A 17,748-nucleotide genomic window follows, 5' to 3' on the forward strand; every position below is an offset into this window, starting at 1 on the left:
CTTCCCATAGACATTATGTTGGGTCTGCATTTCTCCTGCAGTTAACAGCTAGTTTGCTAAGGAATGTGACATACCCTGTCCACTTAGGCCAAGCATGGCTGCAGGTAAATTGCTTCTTGGAAAAGAAAGCATGTGGGGGTCAACACACTGTGCCCATTTTACAGAATTATTCTCCTAACTTTGTGTTGCCCTATTTGCACCTGTCTGTCTCCTAACAGTACCTCTCTTTCTAGGTCAGTACCATCCATCTCTTAGTGAAGTCTATGGGTCTGTTATAGCACAGTCAAATAAATGTACCATTTGGACACAAATGACCCCTCCCACTTCACCTCCATGTGTATAGCTGTAGATAACTCATTTGCTGTTCAAAGATCTCCACTGCTCCAATTGCCTGAAGTGCCTGTAAATTTGACTAATAAGTCCCCTCTTTCTCAGTATGTCTCAGAAATGTTTTTGCTGTATTTTGGTTTAGCCTTGTGTTTTCTGGAAGTTCCCATCAGTAACCATAGATTACTTCTCTCTGAGAACTCCATGATCTAATATGATCTGATTTCCTTGCTATTCCATTTTCCCTTTTCATTTCCTCTCCTTAAGCAGCTTAATTGGCTTGTTTTAATCAACAGCTTGTTGAAAATAGTTAGCTTGATTTTGCTACTTAATATTTTTTGGTGTGGTAAAATGATGAGAGCTATGCCTACTCAGCACCCTTTCCCCAAGTAAAAGGAAATAAATATTTCAAAATGTAACACTATAAAAGTAGCAATAGCTTTAGCAATTATCAGCCTACATATAATTTCTACAATACTTATTTACAGACCTTGTTAAAATATCTTAAAATAATCTATAAAAGTGAAATTTTGTTCATCTTTTAGCCTGCTATTTGGGGCCTGTTTTCTCTCTCACTATAAGCATTAGCAGCTTATTTGGGTTTTTATTCACAACAAAAAGTAGGAAATAGCAAGGAGTGATCTAGATATTAATAATTTTATTTAAGTACTTAGAATTTGCAAAAGCTATATCCTCTGAGCTACTAAGCCATTATTTAGATTTGTGAGTAATAAATTGTTTTGTTCTAAATATATTTTTTGCCTCATATTCCCAGTTTCTAGAAGAGTATATAACACATGTAGACACCAAATTTTCTGTGAGCCTAACCTATACATTGTATCTTCAGCTTCATTTAAAAATTGAAATTTTATTTAGCAGAATGGACATTTGTTTTTTCCTTAAAATTCATTTATTTATTGCAAACTTTAATTCATAAGTCCATTTTCCCAATGTTTTAATTAAATGTTTACTCTAAATCTGCCTTCTTTCAGCAGCCTAGAATGACACTGTTTGGGCCTTTGTCAGAAATCATAATTTAAAACTGGCTGCTGTCCAACTTCTATCAGAAGTGAGTTTGAGAGAAGAGTTATTTAAGGAAAGATTGCTCAAGGGACATTTGGTTTATCTGCTCTGTGTATTCTGCACTGTTTCTGTTTCAAGTTAGAACTGTGAAGGCTATTTTCTTGGGAAATACCATGTGTGCTCTGGATTTTATCAAGAATAGCTATTTGAGGAAAAAACATAAAAACAGATTGCCATGTTTGAAAAATTGTCATGGCATTGCTAGTATTCATTTAATTTCTCCCAGAAAAGCTCACCAAGAGAAACACTTTACAGTTTGTGTCAGGAAAAAAAAATTTTTTTTTTTGGCCTCCCTGAAAGATATTTTTCTGGTTATGAGGAACTTTTTGTTTTTTTCCTTGACTGTGGGAAGCTCAGCACCAAATTTTTATACCACATTACAGCAACTCTGTAAATCCTTCCTCGGTATGTCTCACAAATTCTGTGCTGGAAAAAGATTGGATTTAAGTAGAAACTAGAGATAAAGCATGTGGTAAGTAATGTTTTATATGTATTGCTAAGCTAAGCCTAATGAGTCCCTTTTAATTTTATAATTTTTCTTTTGAATAGAAAACATTGTGTGATGTGATCCTCATGGTCCAGGAAAGAAAGATACCTGCTCATCGTGTTGTCCTTGCTGCTGCCAGTCATTTTTTTAACTTAATGTTCACTAGTAAGTATCTTGAGGTAAATCATACCATTATTTTTTCTGTGAGAATTAGATGGGGGCCTAAGAGAAAATATGTCATTTTTCCTAGTTTTTAAAGCATTTCAGAATTAGAGCTATAGAGCAGTGAAGAGACTAAGAAGTGGCCATGTGATGACTGATCAAAGGAAAAATGTCTTTTCATTAGCCCTAGGGGCCGGATGCCTTTAGTGATAAAGATAGGCTTCAACTTGAATGCCCAAAGTTTTCTTTGTTGTTCGTTTGTTTGTTTGCAGTGCTGGGGGTTGAATCCAGGGCCTCACTAAGGCTAAGCAAGTGCTCTGCACTGAGCTGCATCCCCATGCTCCCGGAGTTTTCTTCTTAACCTCAAATGGAGAAGCAAATAAACACCTCTGTCTCAGTGATATTTAATCTAGCAAGTTAAAGTAAGGAAAATGAGATCCAGTATATTGTAAAGTAAAGAAACCTGAATTTGGAGTTGAGAACTGGGTCCAAGTCCTGATTCCTCTATTTAGTACTGTTTTATAATCTTAATCAGAAATAATGTATCTATTTCAAACTTTCTCTTTGGTGTTTTGGCTACCTAGGTTCTGGCTCCCAGGGTTTTTAAGAGGAATGAGAGATTGGCAAGTGATAGATGACTGTAGTTATCATTGTTCATACAGGTTTGTTCCACCTATGTTAGAGTTATTTTGTTCCTAAGAGTGCTCTTGAGGTATTTTAGGAGTTTAGGGAAAACTAAATTTAGCTTTGTCTTTGTTCACTTGTACTTCATCAAGTTCTTAGATTAATTTAAGGTATATCTCAAGTGTTGAAAGTTATTTTGTATTTATTATAGGAATGTTGGACTTGCTGGGTACTTTCTTCTAGTAAATCTGTCCTATTATTCTTCTCCATATTTAATATGACTTGGGATACTGTCTCTTTCTTCAGTTAAACTTGTGATGGTACAGGGGCCATTTACATTTCTCCTCTTCATTTTAGCTAACATGCTTGAATCAAAGTCCTTTGAAGTAGAACTCAAAGATGCTGAACCTGACATTATTGAACAACTTGTGGAATTTGCTTATACTGCTAGGTGAGTCAAGAAGAATCATTTCTGTTGTAAAGGAGCAACATTGGCAAAGCATTGTTGTAACAAATTGGTGTGCTCCAGAGTCTTCAGAATGAAAAACTATAAAGATGGAGGAATTTGAAGGTCCTATGTCACATGAGGGTACATTTTACTGTAATATTATTTAAATTTAAAAACTTTGGGGGAAATTAGTGTTCACCTTAACTTATTTATTTACAGAATTTCTGTGAACAGCAACAATGTTCAGTCTTTGTTAGATGCAGCAAACCAGTACCAGATTGAACCTGTGAAGAAAATGTGTGTTGATTTTTTGAAAGAACAAGTTGATGCTTCAAATTGTCTTGGTAAGAAATGCCAGATCCTGTTTTGAAAAAAATCTTCATTGTGTATTTTTATTAAAAAAAAGGAAAAAAAAGCATGGTTGCAAGTATCCTCATTTAACCTTTGTCCACTAGAATATTTTCTAGTGATAAAATTTTAAGAGGAGCTTAGTAAGATACCTGTTATCCTGGGCACCCACAAGCTCAGTTAATATTGCATCAGCATTTCCCAAAATGCAAAATGGTTTTTTAATGTGTTTTCATATATCAAGAATAAGGAGTCATGATTGTATCTATTGGTAGTATGGCATATGATAAACATGCATGTTTACTTTTATTTAAGTATTTATGGTATGCCAAAGTCTGTCACAGATAAGAAATTAGAAGTCATGATGTAAATTGATGGTGGTCACATAGCCAATACATAAAGGAGCTGGGATTGGAAGCAAGTAATCTAATTCTTAGTTGCTACACCATGCTGCCCCTCCACAGTGTCAAATATGCTGGTTTATACTAAAGCACATAAAAATTATAAATTATAAATTAAGGTGCTAATTGAGGAACTGGCATAGCTCTCCATTAGGAAGCCATCAATAAAGTAAGCATTTTTTAACTTGATAAGAGACAGAGAAAATCTATCAGTTTCCAGAGTGTGGTGTGCTTTCCACTTCAAAATGATTCCGAGAGGCAATGAATAAAACATCCAGATCTTTGCATTTACGTTTTCTTACTCTTAAGGTAATTCAGAACCTTTAAGGAAAGTTTGGAGTGCTGAGAAAACAAGGAGGAAATAAAAGTGAAATCAAGGAAATAGAGCCTCTGGAAGTGAGTCAGTGCTGACTATTGACCCAGGAAAAAAGATAATGAATACAGATGTCAAGAAGCGACAGCCGGGGTGAAGGCCTCCTGGAGATGCCTCAGAATTTTTGCAGGCCTCCTCTGCCCCTCTTTTTTCTAGTCTTCCTACCTTCTGGGCACTTTGGTACTCCTTCCAGCACACACCCTCACTATGAGCACAGAGAGAAAACTCAGAACATTAGCAAAAAGGAAGCAGAATAATTTCAGAAAAGAATAAAAGCCAGGCAAAGTGAATAAAAATGAGACTTAGCCTAGCATCTAGAAAAGGCAAAAGGGGAAACAGTTATGCAGGTGAACCTACTAATGGAATTTTTAAAAGGTAGTCATGGGTCAGCATAGTGAAAAATGCTTTTATGTTAGGAAATAAAAGATTCATCTCTTATCCCATCTATGCAACAGAGACTCTCTGGGAAGAGATTCCCTCTCTCTCTGTGCCATAGTTTTGGGGCTTCATTCATCAATAAACCTTAAATTCCTGAGACTTAAGTTTATTTTCCCTTATGTAAATGCACATTCTGATACAATGTATTTAAAGAAGGGAATTGTTTTTTAAAAAGTTTTGGGAAGATGAGGATTTAAGTGTATTTCTCTAACTCCCTAGCACTCTAAATTTCCTACTAGAGTGATATAAAACGGCTAAAACACAGGTAGGGAGTAGATGTGATAATACCAAATATGGTGTTGAACCTGGAGTGAGTTCATGCTAAGCACATCTTAGGCTTTGGGCTTCTGAGGATACCATTTAGGTGTTCTGCCTCTGGATACCTTCTACCATCATTGTTACAAAGCTGGGAGGAAGGATAGCCCAGCACCCCAGAAAGGGGTTTGATCCTCTGTTAAGCCTAGGACAAAGACAGTGACTCAGACAGCTGAGCCAACTGCAACACCAAGAAACCAGAGGAAGTGCTTCTACCTGCCTCTGTGCGACTCTGAGCATGGCTGTCACTGCCAACCCAGTAGAGAACTCCTGTCCTAGTTTTCACCACCTGTCAATTTCCTGCTGCCCAAAAGATCCCAACAGTCTGACCTCCACAAGTACTAATGGAACCTATGGCAGCAGATTGAATTGGGCAAAAATCATATAAAGTTCAAGGAAACCCAGTAGTTTAAAGGATATGTATCAAGTTAAACAGCCAAAATGAGTAATTCCTACAGGCAAATTTCATGAAGAAATCAAAGAGAACTTAGGATACATTCAAAGGGGAAAAAAAACATTATTTTCTAGTTTTTGCCATCCAACCAAATTGAACAACAGAGATACTCTAAAATTCAGACTAAAGAAGATCAAATGGGAACCTTGCAAAAATGCAAAGGAAAGGAAGCCACTAGTGAAAGGATAAAAGATATGAAAGGAATGCATAGAAACACTAATGTGAAGTAGGAGTTCTAGGAGGAACAGATGGAGGAAAAGCAAAAATCAAAGAAAAAGCAGAAAAAAACTTATTTGAACTTTAAAAACATTAACTGTCAGACTAAGTTTTATGAAGTACCAAGCTGATCATTTATAAATAGCCTCTAAGGTAATCCTCCCTCAGATATATCCCAGTGATATTTTTTATCTCCAAAGACTGAGAACTTATATTTGGTGTGATGAAAATACTCTGAAACTAGATAATAGTGGTGGTAACCTGTGGTAAATTTTGTGTTATATGTAATTTCCCACAATAAGAAAAATCAATATTAAAATATTTACAAACTTTCAGAGAGAAGAAGTATGATGGATTATTTAAAAAAAAAGCATAAATTATTTCCATCCCTGTACATACACCCATCCCTTTGCAATGTGACTCTGTAGTTTCTTTCATCAAGAGGCGGAGTCTGTTTTCCATCTGTGTAATCTGGATGTGACTGTGACTTGCTTCAGGCTGTGGGGCATTAACAGATTTGATGTGAGCAAAGTCTTCAAAAATGCTTGTTCATTAGAACTCGCCCTATTCTGCTGAGAACTCTTCTGCTGCCACAAAAAGAAGGTTAGAAATTATTTAAACAGAGTTGAGCTCTCCTAGTTGGTGGTCACAAGACCAACCAGCCTGCTATTACCAAATACATGAATGAGGTCAGTTTAAACGATCCAGCCTCAGCCAAACAACCAATTGACAGCAGAGATTAGCCAAGTAGTCCAGATCAGAAGAGCCACCATTGACCCATACAATTACAAGAAATAATAGATTTTTTTAACTGCACCCTAAAGTAAGAAGATAATAGATGGGTGTGGTGGCACACACCTGTAATCTCAGCAACTCACGAGGCTGACACAGGAGGACCGTGCATTCAAAATCAGCCTCATTGCTTATATAAAATAGAAAAAAGGGCTGCATATGTAACTCAGTGGTTAAGTGCCCCTGGGTTCAATCCCTGGTTTAAAAAAAAAAAAAAGGAAAAAAATATAATAGCAAAAGGTTTGCAAATGAGAGTGGAAAAAGAAAAGAATTATGTTCTAAGACATTATTCATTTGGGAAATTTTAAGGAAATAGTAAATAATCACCTAATTCTAAGAAAACTATCAGAGGAAGGGCAGAAACCAAGTGAGAGGTAAATAGCCCAAATAGGGATATGCTGATTATCTTTGCAAGCAAAATAAACTGATTTTTGCTGGTTTAAAGGAGGAATTTGTTGAAAGACTCATGAGTTACTCAGAGAATTGCCCAGAAATCAGAAAAATAGGCTTAGAAAAAGTGTAAGGATTTGAATAGCACAAACATGTTGAAATAGAACAGAATGTTTTACTCAGTGGATCTCTGAACACAAATCGTTTTCAGATTCCCTTGGAGTATTTATAAATACTGATCACCAGAAATAGATTCTGGAGTACCTCAAAGAGAAGAGACGAGACAAAACCACCGTTCCCTAAGTGTGCAGTGCAGTAAAGCTAGAAATTAAACACAGAGGGCTCTCTGTTTCCTTCAACCCCATTCTTAGCACTTGGAAATTTAACTGAAGAATTATTTTGAAAAGTACTTTTAAAAGAGGTATTTAAAATTAACTTATAGGCTATATAGAAAAATATGATAAGGCCATTATAAAATCAGAACCTTTGAAATGTAGCCAAAGTATTTCTTGGAAGAAAATTAATAGTCTCAAAATGTTTTCCAAATAAATGCTTTACATTTTGTTCTTTCTTGACATAAACATCCTGCTCAAAGATAGGGAAAAAATTTAAACAAGGAAAATAAAATATTCTTTAAAATGTAAATTAATGATGTAGAAAAAATAAAACTAATAGATTAGACTTGATTAGAAAGACAAAAGCTAATTATTTTAAAGAACAATATAAAATAGCCTCAAACTTTAATCAAGAAGAAATATCAAAGGACAACATTAAGAATTAGAGCTATAGACAAGAAAGCAAAAAACAGTAACTAAAATTGATCTCCAAAACAGATAATTTGAAATTGATAACCTAAAACAATTGAAAAGATTAAAAATGTTCTCAACTAATGCTGTTTGCTTGTTGACTTTATGGGTTAATTCTTCCAAGCTTCCTTGGAATGATGGTCATATTTTTTTAAGTATCTAAATCATGGAAAGGATAGAAAATGTCTCAGTTCATTTACTCTGTTAGGATAGGATCATCATATTGCCAACATCAAACAACAAGCCTATGTAAAGTATGTATGTATAAATGTACATAAAACTTTAGTTTCATTTAGAGGGGTTGATTTTTTTTTTAAATGCTAAAAATGTAAAATATATAAAATACTTTTTTGTTTACTTGTTTGTTTGAGCTAGGGTCAGGCTAGCTTCAAACTCCTCTTGCCTCAGCCTCTTGAGTAGATGCGACATTTACATGCCACAGCTCCTGGCTATGAATGTTCTTTGAAAAATCCTTTTCCTCTCTGGTGCAGAATGACTAAGAAGTTATGTGTGTGGTGACAGGGAGTATAGGGATCTCTGTACTTCTCCCTACAGTTTTGCTGTGTACCTAAAACTACTCTCAAAAATAAAGTTTATTAATTAAAATAATAGTAATAATACTTTGTGACTAGGTAATATTTACTTAGAAATGCTACCTTTCAATGAGTTTAGTCTGAAGAAATCTCTTAATTTACTAACAAGCTATATGAGAAATAAATACTTCAAATCTTAGAAACAGGTGCTGACAGCACTTTTGTGATTTTAGTACCTATTCCTGATGTACATAAACTCTTAAACTAGAAAGAGTTGTTAGTGAAATATCATCTCCCTGGTGGGAGCAGAAGCATACAGATATAACAGACTTTTCATCATGAGCATTCAGTATGCCATGGCATTGGTCAGCACCTTTTTACAAAGGAGATAGAAAATGCCACCTGATCCAACAAGTTGGTCAGCAGACATCAGTGACAAGCACCTTTAAGGTATAAATATGATGCATCAAAACTCATTATGTGAAGACAACATGAACTTGAAATGTGAAAGAAAAATAATTAGGAGGCCTGCCACAAAAAGCACATACAAAGAAATAAAAATAACCAGTGGTTTTATACAGAAGAAGAGTTATTAAACTTTTTCTGTAAAGGGCCAGAAAATAAATATTTGTCTTTGCAAACCATATGTCGTCCTTGTTTTCTCCCATTCCCGTCCTCCTCTTTACTTTCACCCTACTCTTCTTCCCTTCTTCCTCTATTTTTTTAAATAACCATTTAAAAATGAAAAAAAAAAAAAAAAAAAACCTTAAGCATCATTCTTACTTGCTGACCATAAGAGAAAACCAAGCTCTTGTGGCTGGATTTGGTCCATGAACAATACTTCACAGAGTTCTGATATGGAACGTAAGTATCCAATTAACAGGGAAACTCCCTCCTAAATGAAGATTAAAATAGCTAGAAAAAGACTGAAGGGGAAATACATAGGGCCTATATGAAGAAAATTGTGTTATTTACACTGAAGATCATAAAATCTAAATAAACACTATGAATGTATTTATCAGAATATAATTTGATATATGTCCTGTTCTTAAGTGGAATTCCTCCATGTTGCAGAAGTACACCATCCCCAAAGTAATCCAAAAGTTCTGAACCATCCTAATTAATCATGTCAGGATTTTTAAAAGCAGAATGTTAATTTATTTTTAAATTGATTTGTAAGAGAAAATATTTAACAATAAGCAAGAAAAGTTTAAAAAGCATTGAAGGGGGCTTTCCCTACAAAATATTAATATTAGCCAAACCTAAACAGTAACACTGGTACAAAGAATAGACAAATCAGTGGAACAAAGAAGGATTCAGATTTATGAAATTTAGTCATGTCTTCCTGAAGTTGTATTTTATCTTTAATGTATATTTGATTTTTTTAAAGCGATTTTTTTATTCATATATTTTCTTTCTGTGTTTAGGTATAAGTGTGCTTGCAGAGTGTCTGGACTGTCCTGAATTGAAAGCAACAGCAGATGACTTTATTCATCAGCATTTTACTGAAGTTTACAAAACTGATGAATTTCTACAACTTGATGTCAAACGAGTAACACATCTTCTCAACCAGGACACATTGACTGTGAGAGCAGAGGATCAGGTGACTAAAGTGTCTTCTTACAATTTTCTTAGTAAAAAATTCTTTATTAATTTCTTATACCTGATGTTTGGATACATAAGGAAAAGAATCATATTAGGAGAGAATATGTTTTTTACAATAAACAGTATTCCAAAGGCTATTTCTTAGGAAAAGTAAGTCTTGGGTGCTTGTAGGGACCAGCTGTTTGAGAGTCCACTTAGTAGAGATAAAACTGCATGGTAACCAGAACAAGATGTCTACATCTGAATCCCCAGAAACTGAATATGTTACATTACATGACTCAGGGAACTTTGAGGGTATGATAAGTTAAGGATCTTGGAATCAGGGTATTATTCAGGTGGGTCCCACGTAATCATAAGGGTCCTTAAATGTGGAAGAGGGATGCAATGTGAGAAAGAGTTGACCTGATCATTACCAGCTTCTTTGAAGGTAGAGGGGCTCACACACCAAGGAATGCAGGCAGCTGCTATGTTCTGAAAAGGGAAAGGAAATGGTATCCCTTATAAAACCACCAGGTAACCCTGCTGGCATGATTTTACCCCAAGTATGATCCATTTTACACTGACCTCCAGAATAGTGAGATGAACTGTCAGAGGTATAAGCTATTGCAGGCATTTGGGAGGTGGGTGGGGGAACACTTTAATATGAAGACTCATTTAATCTTTATTTTCAGCCCTATATCCTTCTCTGTGTTTTAAGCCACTAAATTTGCAGTAATTTGTTAACAGCAGCAATAGGAAATAGAGTGGTAATATACTGAAAGATCATATGCTTTGAGTTGCTTTTGTTCCAAAAATAAATTTTTTTACTAAGTCTTGTTCTCTTGCCCTGTTTTCATCATGGTTTCGAGTATCAATTTGCAAGCTGACAAATTACACCCTGGAGGATTGACTAGGGGAAAAAAAAAAAATGCAGTTCTGTAACACCCAGTGCCGTAGTACTCACCTGAAGTCCCAGCTACCAAGCAGGCCAGTCTGGAGAGTCATAGGGAGACTCTCATCTCAGGGAAAAAACAAGCAAATAAACAGCTGGACGTGTGACTCAGATCTGTAATCCCAGCTGCTCCAGAGGCTGAGGGAAGAGGATTGCAATTTCAAGGCCAGCCTGTGAAACTTAGCAAAACCACATCTCAAAATATAATGAAAAGGGTTGGGAATGTAGCTCAGTAGTAAAGCAGCCCTGGGTTCAATCCCCAGTACTGTAAAAAACAAGCAAAACAAAACACACTTCAGTTCTGTGATCAAAATTAACTGACATATGCAAGGGAAGCAAAAGTACTTCACACTTTTGAGAAACCTGACAGACACTACCTACAGGTGATCAAGATTAACATCATCAGTGATAAGTCATGTTGATTGCATGCACATTTGATATAATGAGGATGGCATATCCCCTCTGTACATCCTCCCCCAGAACATAGCACCAGTCCAATGAGTAAAACAGACAAACTCAAATTGAGGGACATTAGAAATTACTTGACCAGAACTCAAAACAAGAAAAGTCTGAAGAACTGTCACAGTCTAGAAAAGCCTAAGGTACCTTGATGATTAAGTGTAATGTGATGTCCTTTATGGGATTATGAGGCAGAAAAACAACATTTGATAAATACTAAGGAAATTCAATAAAAAGTACAAACCTTAGTTAAGATATCAGTATTGGTTCATTAGTTGTGACAGATATACTAACAGAACATCTTAACACCTACACTCAGAGTATATGGGAACTCTCTACACAATCTTGGCAACTTCTCTGTAAATCTAAAACTATTCTAAAATAAAACATCTATTTTTTAAAAAGCCCAATTTCCTTAAAAAATAACTAGCTCATAGAAGATCAGATCTTGGGTTATTAATATCACCCCCAAATTAACTAGTTTAACGAGCTCAATGTGTGTGTGGTAGATATGTGTATATGAAATGATAAATTTGCTTTTGGTGTATTTAAAATAATTTATAAATTCATACTGATGAGTTTGGACTTGTTCCATGCAGTTAAATGAATGCCACAGTATTATTTTGAAAAATAATTATTATATAAATATTCTATAATTCATAAAGTATGGAACTTTTGTATCTAAGTTTCTAGAAAGCAGATAAGTCTGTCAGTTCATTAAGTAGGAATATAAGATTGAAATTAAATCATGGTGACCTAGGATGAAAGACCCCTTTGGACTATATGAGCATACATTGAAACTATCATTAATCCATAAAGTTTTTTTCTGTTTGCTGTATCTCCTTCCAAATAGGAAACTTTATTTTGTTTTTAAAAAAAATTATACATGTAACATCTTCCTTGTGATTACATTATATAGTAATAGTTACTTCTAGAAAATATCATCAACAAGACTCACTAGAACAGTATGTAAGCTGTTCTGAAATATAAGCAAGTGTTTCGGAATGAAAGCAAATATTTGAATAAATACTGGGAATAAGTGGTGGTCCCCCTATAAGTTATCCCCCTTCAATGTGAGAGTAACCATAGATAATTGGAATGATTCTGCCATCTAAAAACTTTACTATGCTGTTTTTCCCCCTTAGGTTTATGATGCTGCAGTCAGGTGGTTGAAATATGATGAACCTAATCGCCAGCCATTTATGGTTGACATCCTTGCTAAAGTCAGGTTTCCTCTTATATCAAAGAATTTCTTAAGTAAAACAGTACAAGCTGAACCACTTATTCAAGACAATCCTGAATGCCTTAAGATGGTGATAAGTAAGTTGCCTTAATATCCATTTATAACCTGATCATATGGCCAGTTTCCCATGGGCTTAATCCATTAGAATGGATCAGACTCAATAGCCAGGGAGAAACATGGAAGACTTTGCACTTCCACAGAGTCAGTCCCTCAGGGTTCTCTAAGTCCCCTGGAGAAGACTTAGCCTCAGCTTTATTTTATAGGGACTTACATGAAGGAAGGTAGAAATATTTAGGCTTTTTCTACTTCTGTATACAATAACTTTCATGTACTTTGGTTTCTGGTGTTTCCTTTTTTATTTTATTTAACCAAATAGTATACTTTTATCACATTTTCCTTCCTAAATAACTTTTCTTTTTTTGCTTGGAGCCAATTATTGCTGAATATTTTTCATTTGTTTTAATTTTCTTGACTTATCAGCTAAGTCTCAAGCTCTCAATACCCTTTTAAAATGCCACTTAATAAAGTTATCTGTACAATTAAACAATCTGTTGCTTTCTTTGTTGGAAATATCCCTTTTAGAGCCTTCTGCCCATTCCAATGTGGGATGTTTGCTGTCTAGGCCTGATGCACAGTCCTTGTGCTGGGGCTTCCTGTCACCATCCTGGAAAATCCTTTTACTCATATGTGTCCATTATCTGCTGGATCCCAGGTTTGCCTCTTTCTTAATTCTGATGGAACATATTCTAAAAGGTTCCTGGTTAACTGGACACAGTGATACATGCCTGTAGTCCCAGCAGCTCGGGAGGCTAAGGCAGGAGGATCTCGAGTTCAAACCCAGTCTCAGCAACCTAACAGTGACACTCTGTCTCTAAATAAAATATAAAAAAGGGCTGGGGACATGGTTCAGTGGTTAAGCACCCTGGTACTAAAAAAAAAAAAAAAAAAAAAAAAAAAAAAGCTTCCTGGTAAAGAATACATGAATGGTAAATACTTGTAGACTTAACGAATCTCATGAGTATTTCACCATAAAACATTGAATGATAGTTAAACTGGACATAAAATTATGTTGAAAATCATTTTAAGTTAGAATTATCTTCAGGTCACCACTGTTACTTTTGAGAAGTCTAATGCCAGTCTTATCCTTTCTTACTTTTTTATTCATTTATTTACTCACTCCTCTCTTGTAAATATTTAATATCTTTTTTCTTAGCCGGGCCCAGTGGCACATACCTGTAATCCCAACAACTCAGGAGGCTGAGGGAGGAGGATCACAAGCTCAAGGCCAGCCTCAGCAATTTAAAGGGGCCCTAAACAAATAAATGAGACCCTGTCTCAAAATAAAAAATGAAAAAAGCTGGAGGTGTAGTTTAGTGGTAAAGTGCCCCTGGGTTCAATCCCCAGTTTGGGGGTGGGGGCAGAAATAAAGACATATATATCTTTTTTTCTTTCATCTCTGATGTTTCTCAAATTTGCAATAGTGTACCTTGATGTGTATCTTATTTTTTAAAGTCATGTTGGGTATTCTCTTTTCAGCCAAAGATGTCTCAGTTCTTTATTAATGAATGATACTGTGTTTTTTTCAGACCTTGACTCTAATCTTTTTTTATGTCTCCTATTTCCATCTTTGTTGGTTCTCTTCAAAGAGATAGTCTTAATTTTTCTGCTAAATCTTTTTCAGCTATTTTTAATTTCCATGAGTTTCTACTTATTTCATGACCACAATATCTTATCACTCTAAAGTAGTCATTATGGTGCCTTTGGAGTTTTCTTGTATTTTCTGTATTACCTTTGAATTTTCCTGTTTGTTAAAAGCTTTTCATAAATGCTCTGTCAATCATGTAAGAGTGAGTTTTTACAAAACTGATAGATCATACTGTGCATGTGAGAGGGTTTATAATTTTTTGGGCTGAACTGTAGGGTAATCTGAGTAGCCAGTAAATTTTTTAGTTGGGAGGCCCCAAACATCAGTATTTTCTCAGGGAGTTATAAGTTGGGTACAGCATTTAGGAGCTGGGTAAGGAGATATTTTTTCACTTAGTCCCTGGTTTCAGTTCTGCACTCTTTTCTGTGTTGTTCCCCAAGTCTGGATCATCTGTCAGTATCTCTAAAGATCATTCCTCCTGTCCTGTAGAAGACTTGTCCAGGTATGGCCAGTACCTAACTACAGCAGGGGGAAAAGACCTGGGAGTTCAACTATTGTTTAATTCGGAATTCTAGAGTTCTGTTGTTTTCATGTTCATCCTCTCCTCTTCTGGAGTACTTAGTATCTACAGTTATGGTTGTTTCCAAGATTCTGGGGGTAATTTGGCTTGCATTTCATTTGTTTCTCTTTGCATAATCATTTAGATATGACACATATCTTCTGGCTTCATTAATAGTGCTTTATAGTTATAGTTCTCATAGTATTGTTAGTTCGTGATTGCTTCTTGTGTCCTTGGTGTTTAGAGTGATTTTTAAGATAAGAAAAAAAGGTCTCGAAATGGGAAGTTCAATATCGTGTTGTTATTATATTAAATCTCGAATCAGTCTTTTCCTTTATGATGTCTGACTTTATAGTGAGGTAGTTAGAAAAGTCTTCACTATCCCAAGATTTTTTTAAATTACCTAAATTTTCCTCTTGTCCACTTATGGATTTCTTGTCTTTTCTCCTTTAAGTCTTCATCCTACTGACATTTATTTGGTGCCGAGTAATTTGTTTCTAAATGTCTAGTAAGATGGTCCAGTGTCATCCAATAGTTCATCTTTTCCAGTGATTTAAACATAAGTATGCATAAATCTATATACACTTTCTCTTCCATTTCATTCTAGTACCTTTCTTTAGTTTTGTACTTCATTTAAGTTGTCATATGTTTTTAGAGAATTCATAATTTTATTAGTTTCTCCTTTTTTAATTGTAGCTATTTTTTTTATGAGACTGCTACAGCATACCACAGCATAGTCTTTAACAGAAAACTTTCTTTATAAGTAGAAGGGTACACTCTAAAATGACTGAACAGGATAATACAGTACATACATAACCAGTAGCACAGCCATGTATTATCAAGTGTGATGTATTGTAATTGTAGCTATTTTTATTGTTGCAACTGTGAATAGTGTCCTTTTTCTTTTATTATTTATCAGCCCGATCATTTTATTGATGGTTTTTTTTCTTTTGTTTCAGTTCTTTCATTTCTTTAAACACTGTAAATATAGCTATTTTATGTTCTGTGTTTGGTAATAACAGTATCTGAAGTATCTGGAGATCATATGCTGGTGTTTTTTCTGTTGACTTCTTCCTGGTAGTTTAATTTCTTGTGTGTATTGTAATTTGGGATTACGTACTTAACATTTGATTGCTCTTAATCTCCAGGAATATTGGGGGCTTGGTTATGTCCCTGCAGGTCTTCTCTGTTCTCCTTAAAAGGAAAATAGTACTTGCTTTTGCCAGGTTCCTTAGCAAACTCTGCTACTTTGAATTTTTCTTGGCTGTTGGTTTCCTAGACTTGCAGGTAGGGTAAATTCAAACTTCAAAGCTGCCTACAGGCAGGGATGTCGTTGAAAATTCTCAAAGGAGAGAGACTTTGTCTCTAAAGTTTAAATAGGCACATTATTGTTTCTCACTATGCCATCAGGCAGATGTTTCTTAGCCTGTTTTTCACTGAAAGTGTAACTGCTGGTCCAAGCAATCCAGCTTTAAGCAGATATCTCAGTTCCAACTCTCTCTTGAGCAGGTTCAAGTCCTTATCTTTTTCTCCCTCATGTAGCCAGTAAAAATAATTTCTAGTTTACAATATTACCAAAAGACTTTAGAATAGCACAAGTCTCTTAATGGTTACTATTCTGGTATTTAGCTTTTTTCTTAATTTTGATCCTCTATCTCTAATCTCTTAGCTATGCATTCAAAGAGAAATTTATTTTATTCTTTTCAACATTTAGAGTTATTTTGTAGCAAGAAAATATTCCTGTAAATCTAATCTGTCATTTTCCTATAAGTGCAAATTCAGATTATTTCAACAGATATGAAATATGTAGTGTTTAAATAGTGACTGTGATACACAGTTAAGTATACTGCTGGCCTCTATAGGCTCTTGAGTTCCCTTTCAGTTTAAACCAGAAACCACATGGGGCAGCAAGATAGATTTCAATTTGTATGTGATAAGCAAGAAAACCTGTCTTAGAAGATAGTTGTAACTCACTTTGGAACTTAAGTTTGAGTTTGAATCTCATTTGGGTGATTGATTTAAGGTATAACTGGTTTCTGGCACAAAGTTAAGGAAACTGGTGAAAGAAAAATGAGCCCTTTCATTTCTTCCTAAGATGACCTCAAGATTGGTAATAAGTTGGAGTGTTTGAATTATTAAATCACTTGTCCCTTGATTTGGCAGTCTAATGGAAAGCTCTATTAGACTTGTCACACAGCTACAGCTTTAGAGTAACATGTGGAAAATAGGTAAGCTAACCCAATGTTGCCCCAAATTTAGAAAAATATTATGCTATATCCTTATAATGAAATGCTCTATGGTTACTGAAAACATTTTATGAATAACTGGTAATATGGAAGTTTTTCACAGGCAGCAGAACCACAACAGTGTATGCTTAAAATGTTTTTTGTTAAATGAAAAATGAAAAAAAAAATTTTAAAGACTAGGAATGTTTGAACCCAGTTAAGGCTTTCAAGGGAAAAAGAGAAGAGGATATGAGTGAAGAACACATCCTTGTGAATATCTACATATAAGGGTTGAAGGGGGGGAATAGAAATGGTGAATTCACAGAACTACTTAAAGCAAAGCCTGGCATCTTGAAGACCAAGATATGTTTAAGTAGAGCACAGGTGACCACCAGTCCCTTTAAATATAGAGATAAAAGAAAATCAGCGTCACAAAAAAGACTTGATTAGGGTTCCATCTTTCGGATTACATACATGTTAATATCAGGTTTTTCATGAGTCCTCAATTTGCAAATTCTGTTATTTTTCAGACCTTACGGTTTCACTGGGTAGAGAGCTACACCGTTTCTTCACACATGGCGTGAGCTGTTAAAGAGAACTAGCCAGGCTCAGAGTCTAGCATTTAGTTCTTATGCGAATTCTGAATTGATTTAGAAACAGGATAGCAGCATTATTTGAGAAATTCAAGTGTGGAGATGAGGCTGTTAAGCTAGAAACTTTTTTAGTTTAGCTTACCAGACTCATTGCAGTCTTTCCTTTTTTCCCCTGACTTAATGAAGAACAGTGAGTTGTTCCACAACTTCCTGACTAAATAAGACTTCAAGAGTGGAGGCGTTGGCAGAGCTAAGTAGGGCAAAGAAAGCCTCCAGCCTCCCTTCTTCAGA

The 17,748-nt window shown here is 35.2% G+C and overlaps 1 protein-coding gene across 3 annotated transcripts in view; it reads left to right on the plus strand.

Moving 5' to 3' along the window:
• The window catches only part of Klhl7 (kelch like family member 7), a 57,859-nt gene that overhangs the window by 13,874 nt on the left and 26,237 nt on the right, over nt 1-17,748 (plus strand). For 2 of the 3 annotated variants that reach the window (XM_047560936.1, XM_047560937.1), the window contains 5 exons: nt 1,960-2,062; nt 3,041-3,134; nt 3,351-3,475; nt 9,625-9,800; nt 12,338-12,512. In XM_047560936.1, coding sequence (XP_047416892.1) covers nt 1,960-2,062; nt 3,041-3,134; nt 3,351-3,475; nt 9,625-9,800; nt 12,338-12,512 — 673 coding nt within the window. Of the gene's footprint in view, nt 1-1,530; nt 1,883-1,959; nt 2,063-3,040; nt 3,135-3,350; nt 3,476-9,624; nt 9,801-12,337; nt 12,513-17,748 lie in introns of those variants that run through there. The other variant, XM_047560938.1, reaches the window with a different exon arrangement.

This window comes from Sciurus carolinensis, chromosome 8 (assembly GCF_902686445.1).
Source record: "Sciurus carolinensis chromosome 8, mSciCar1.2, whole genome shotgun sequence".
Classification (NCBI taxonomy): domain Eukaryota; kingdom Metazoa; phylum Chordata; class Mammalia; order Rodentia; family Sciuridae; genus Sciurus; species Sciurus carolinensis.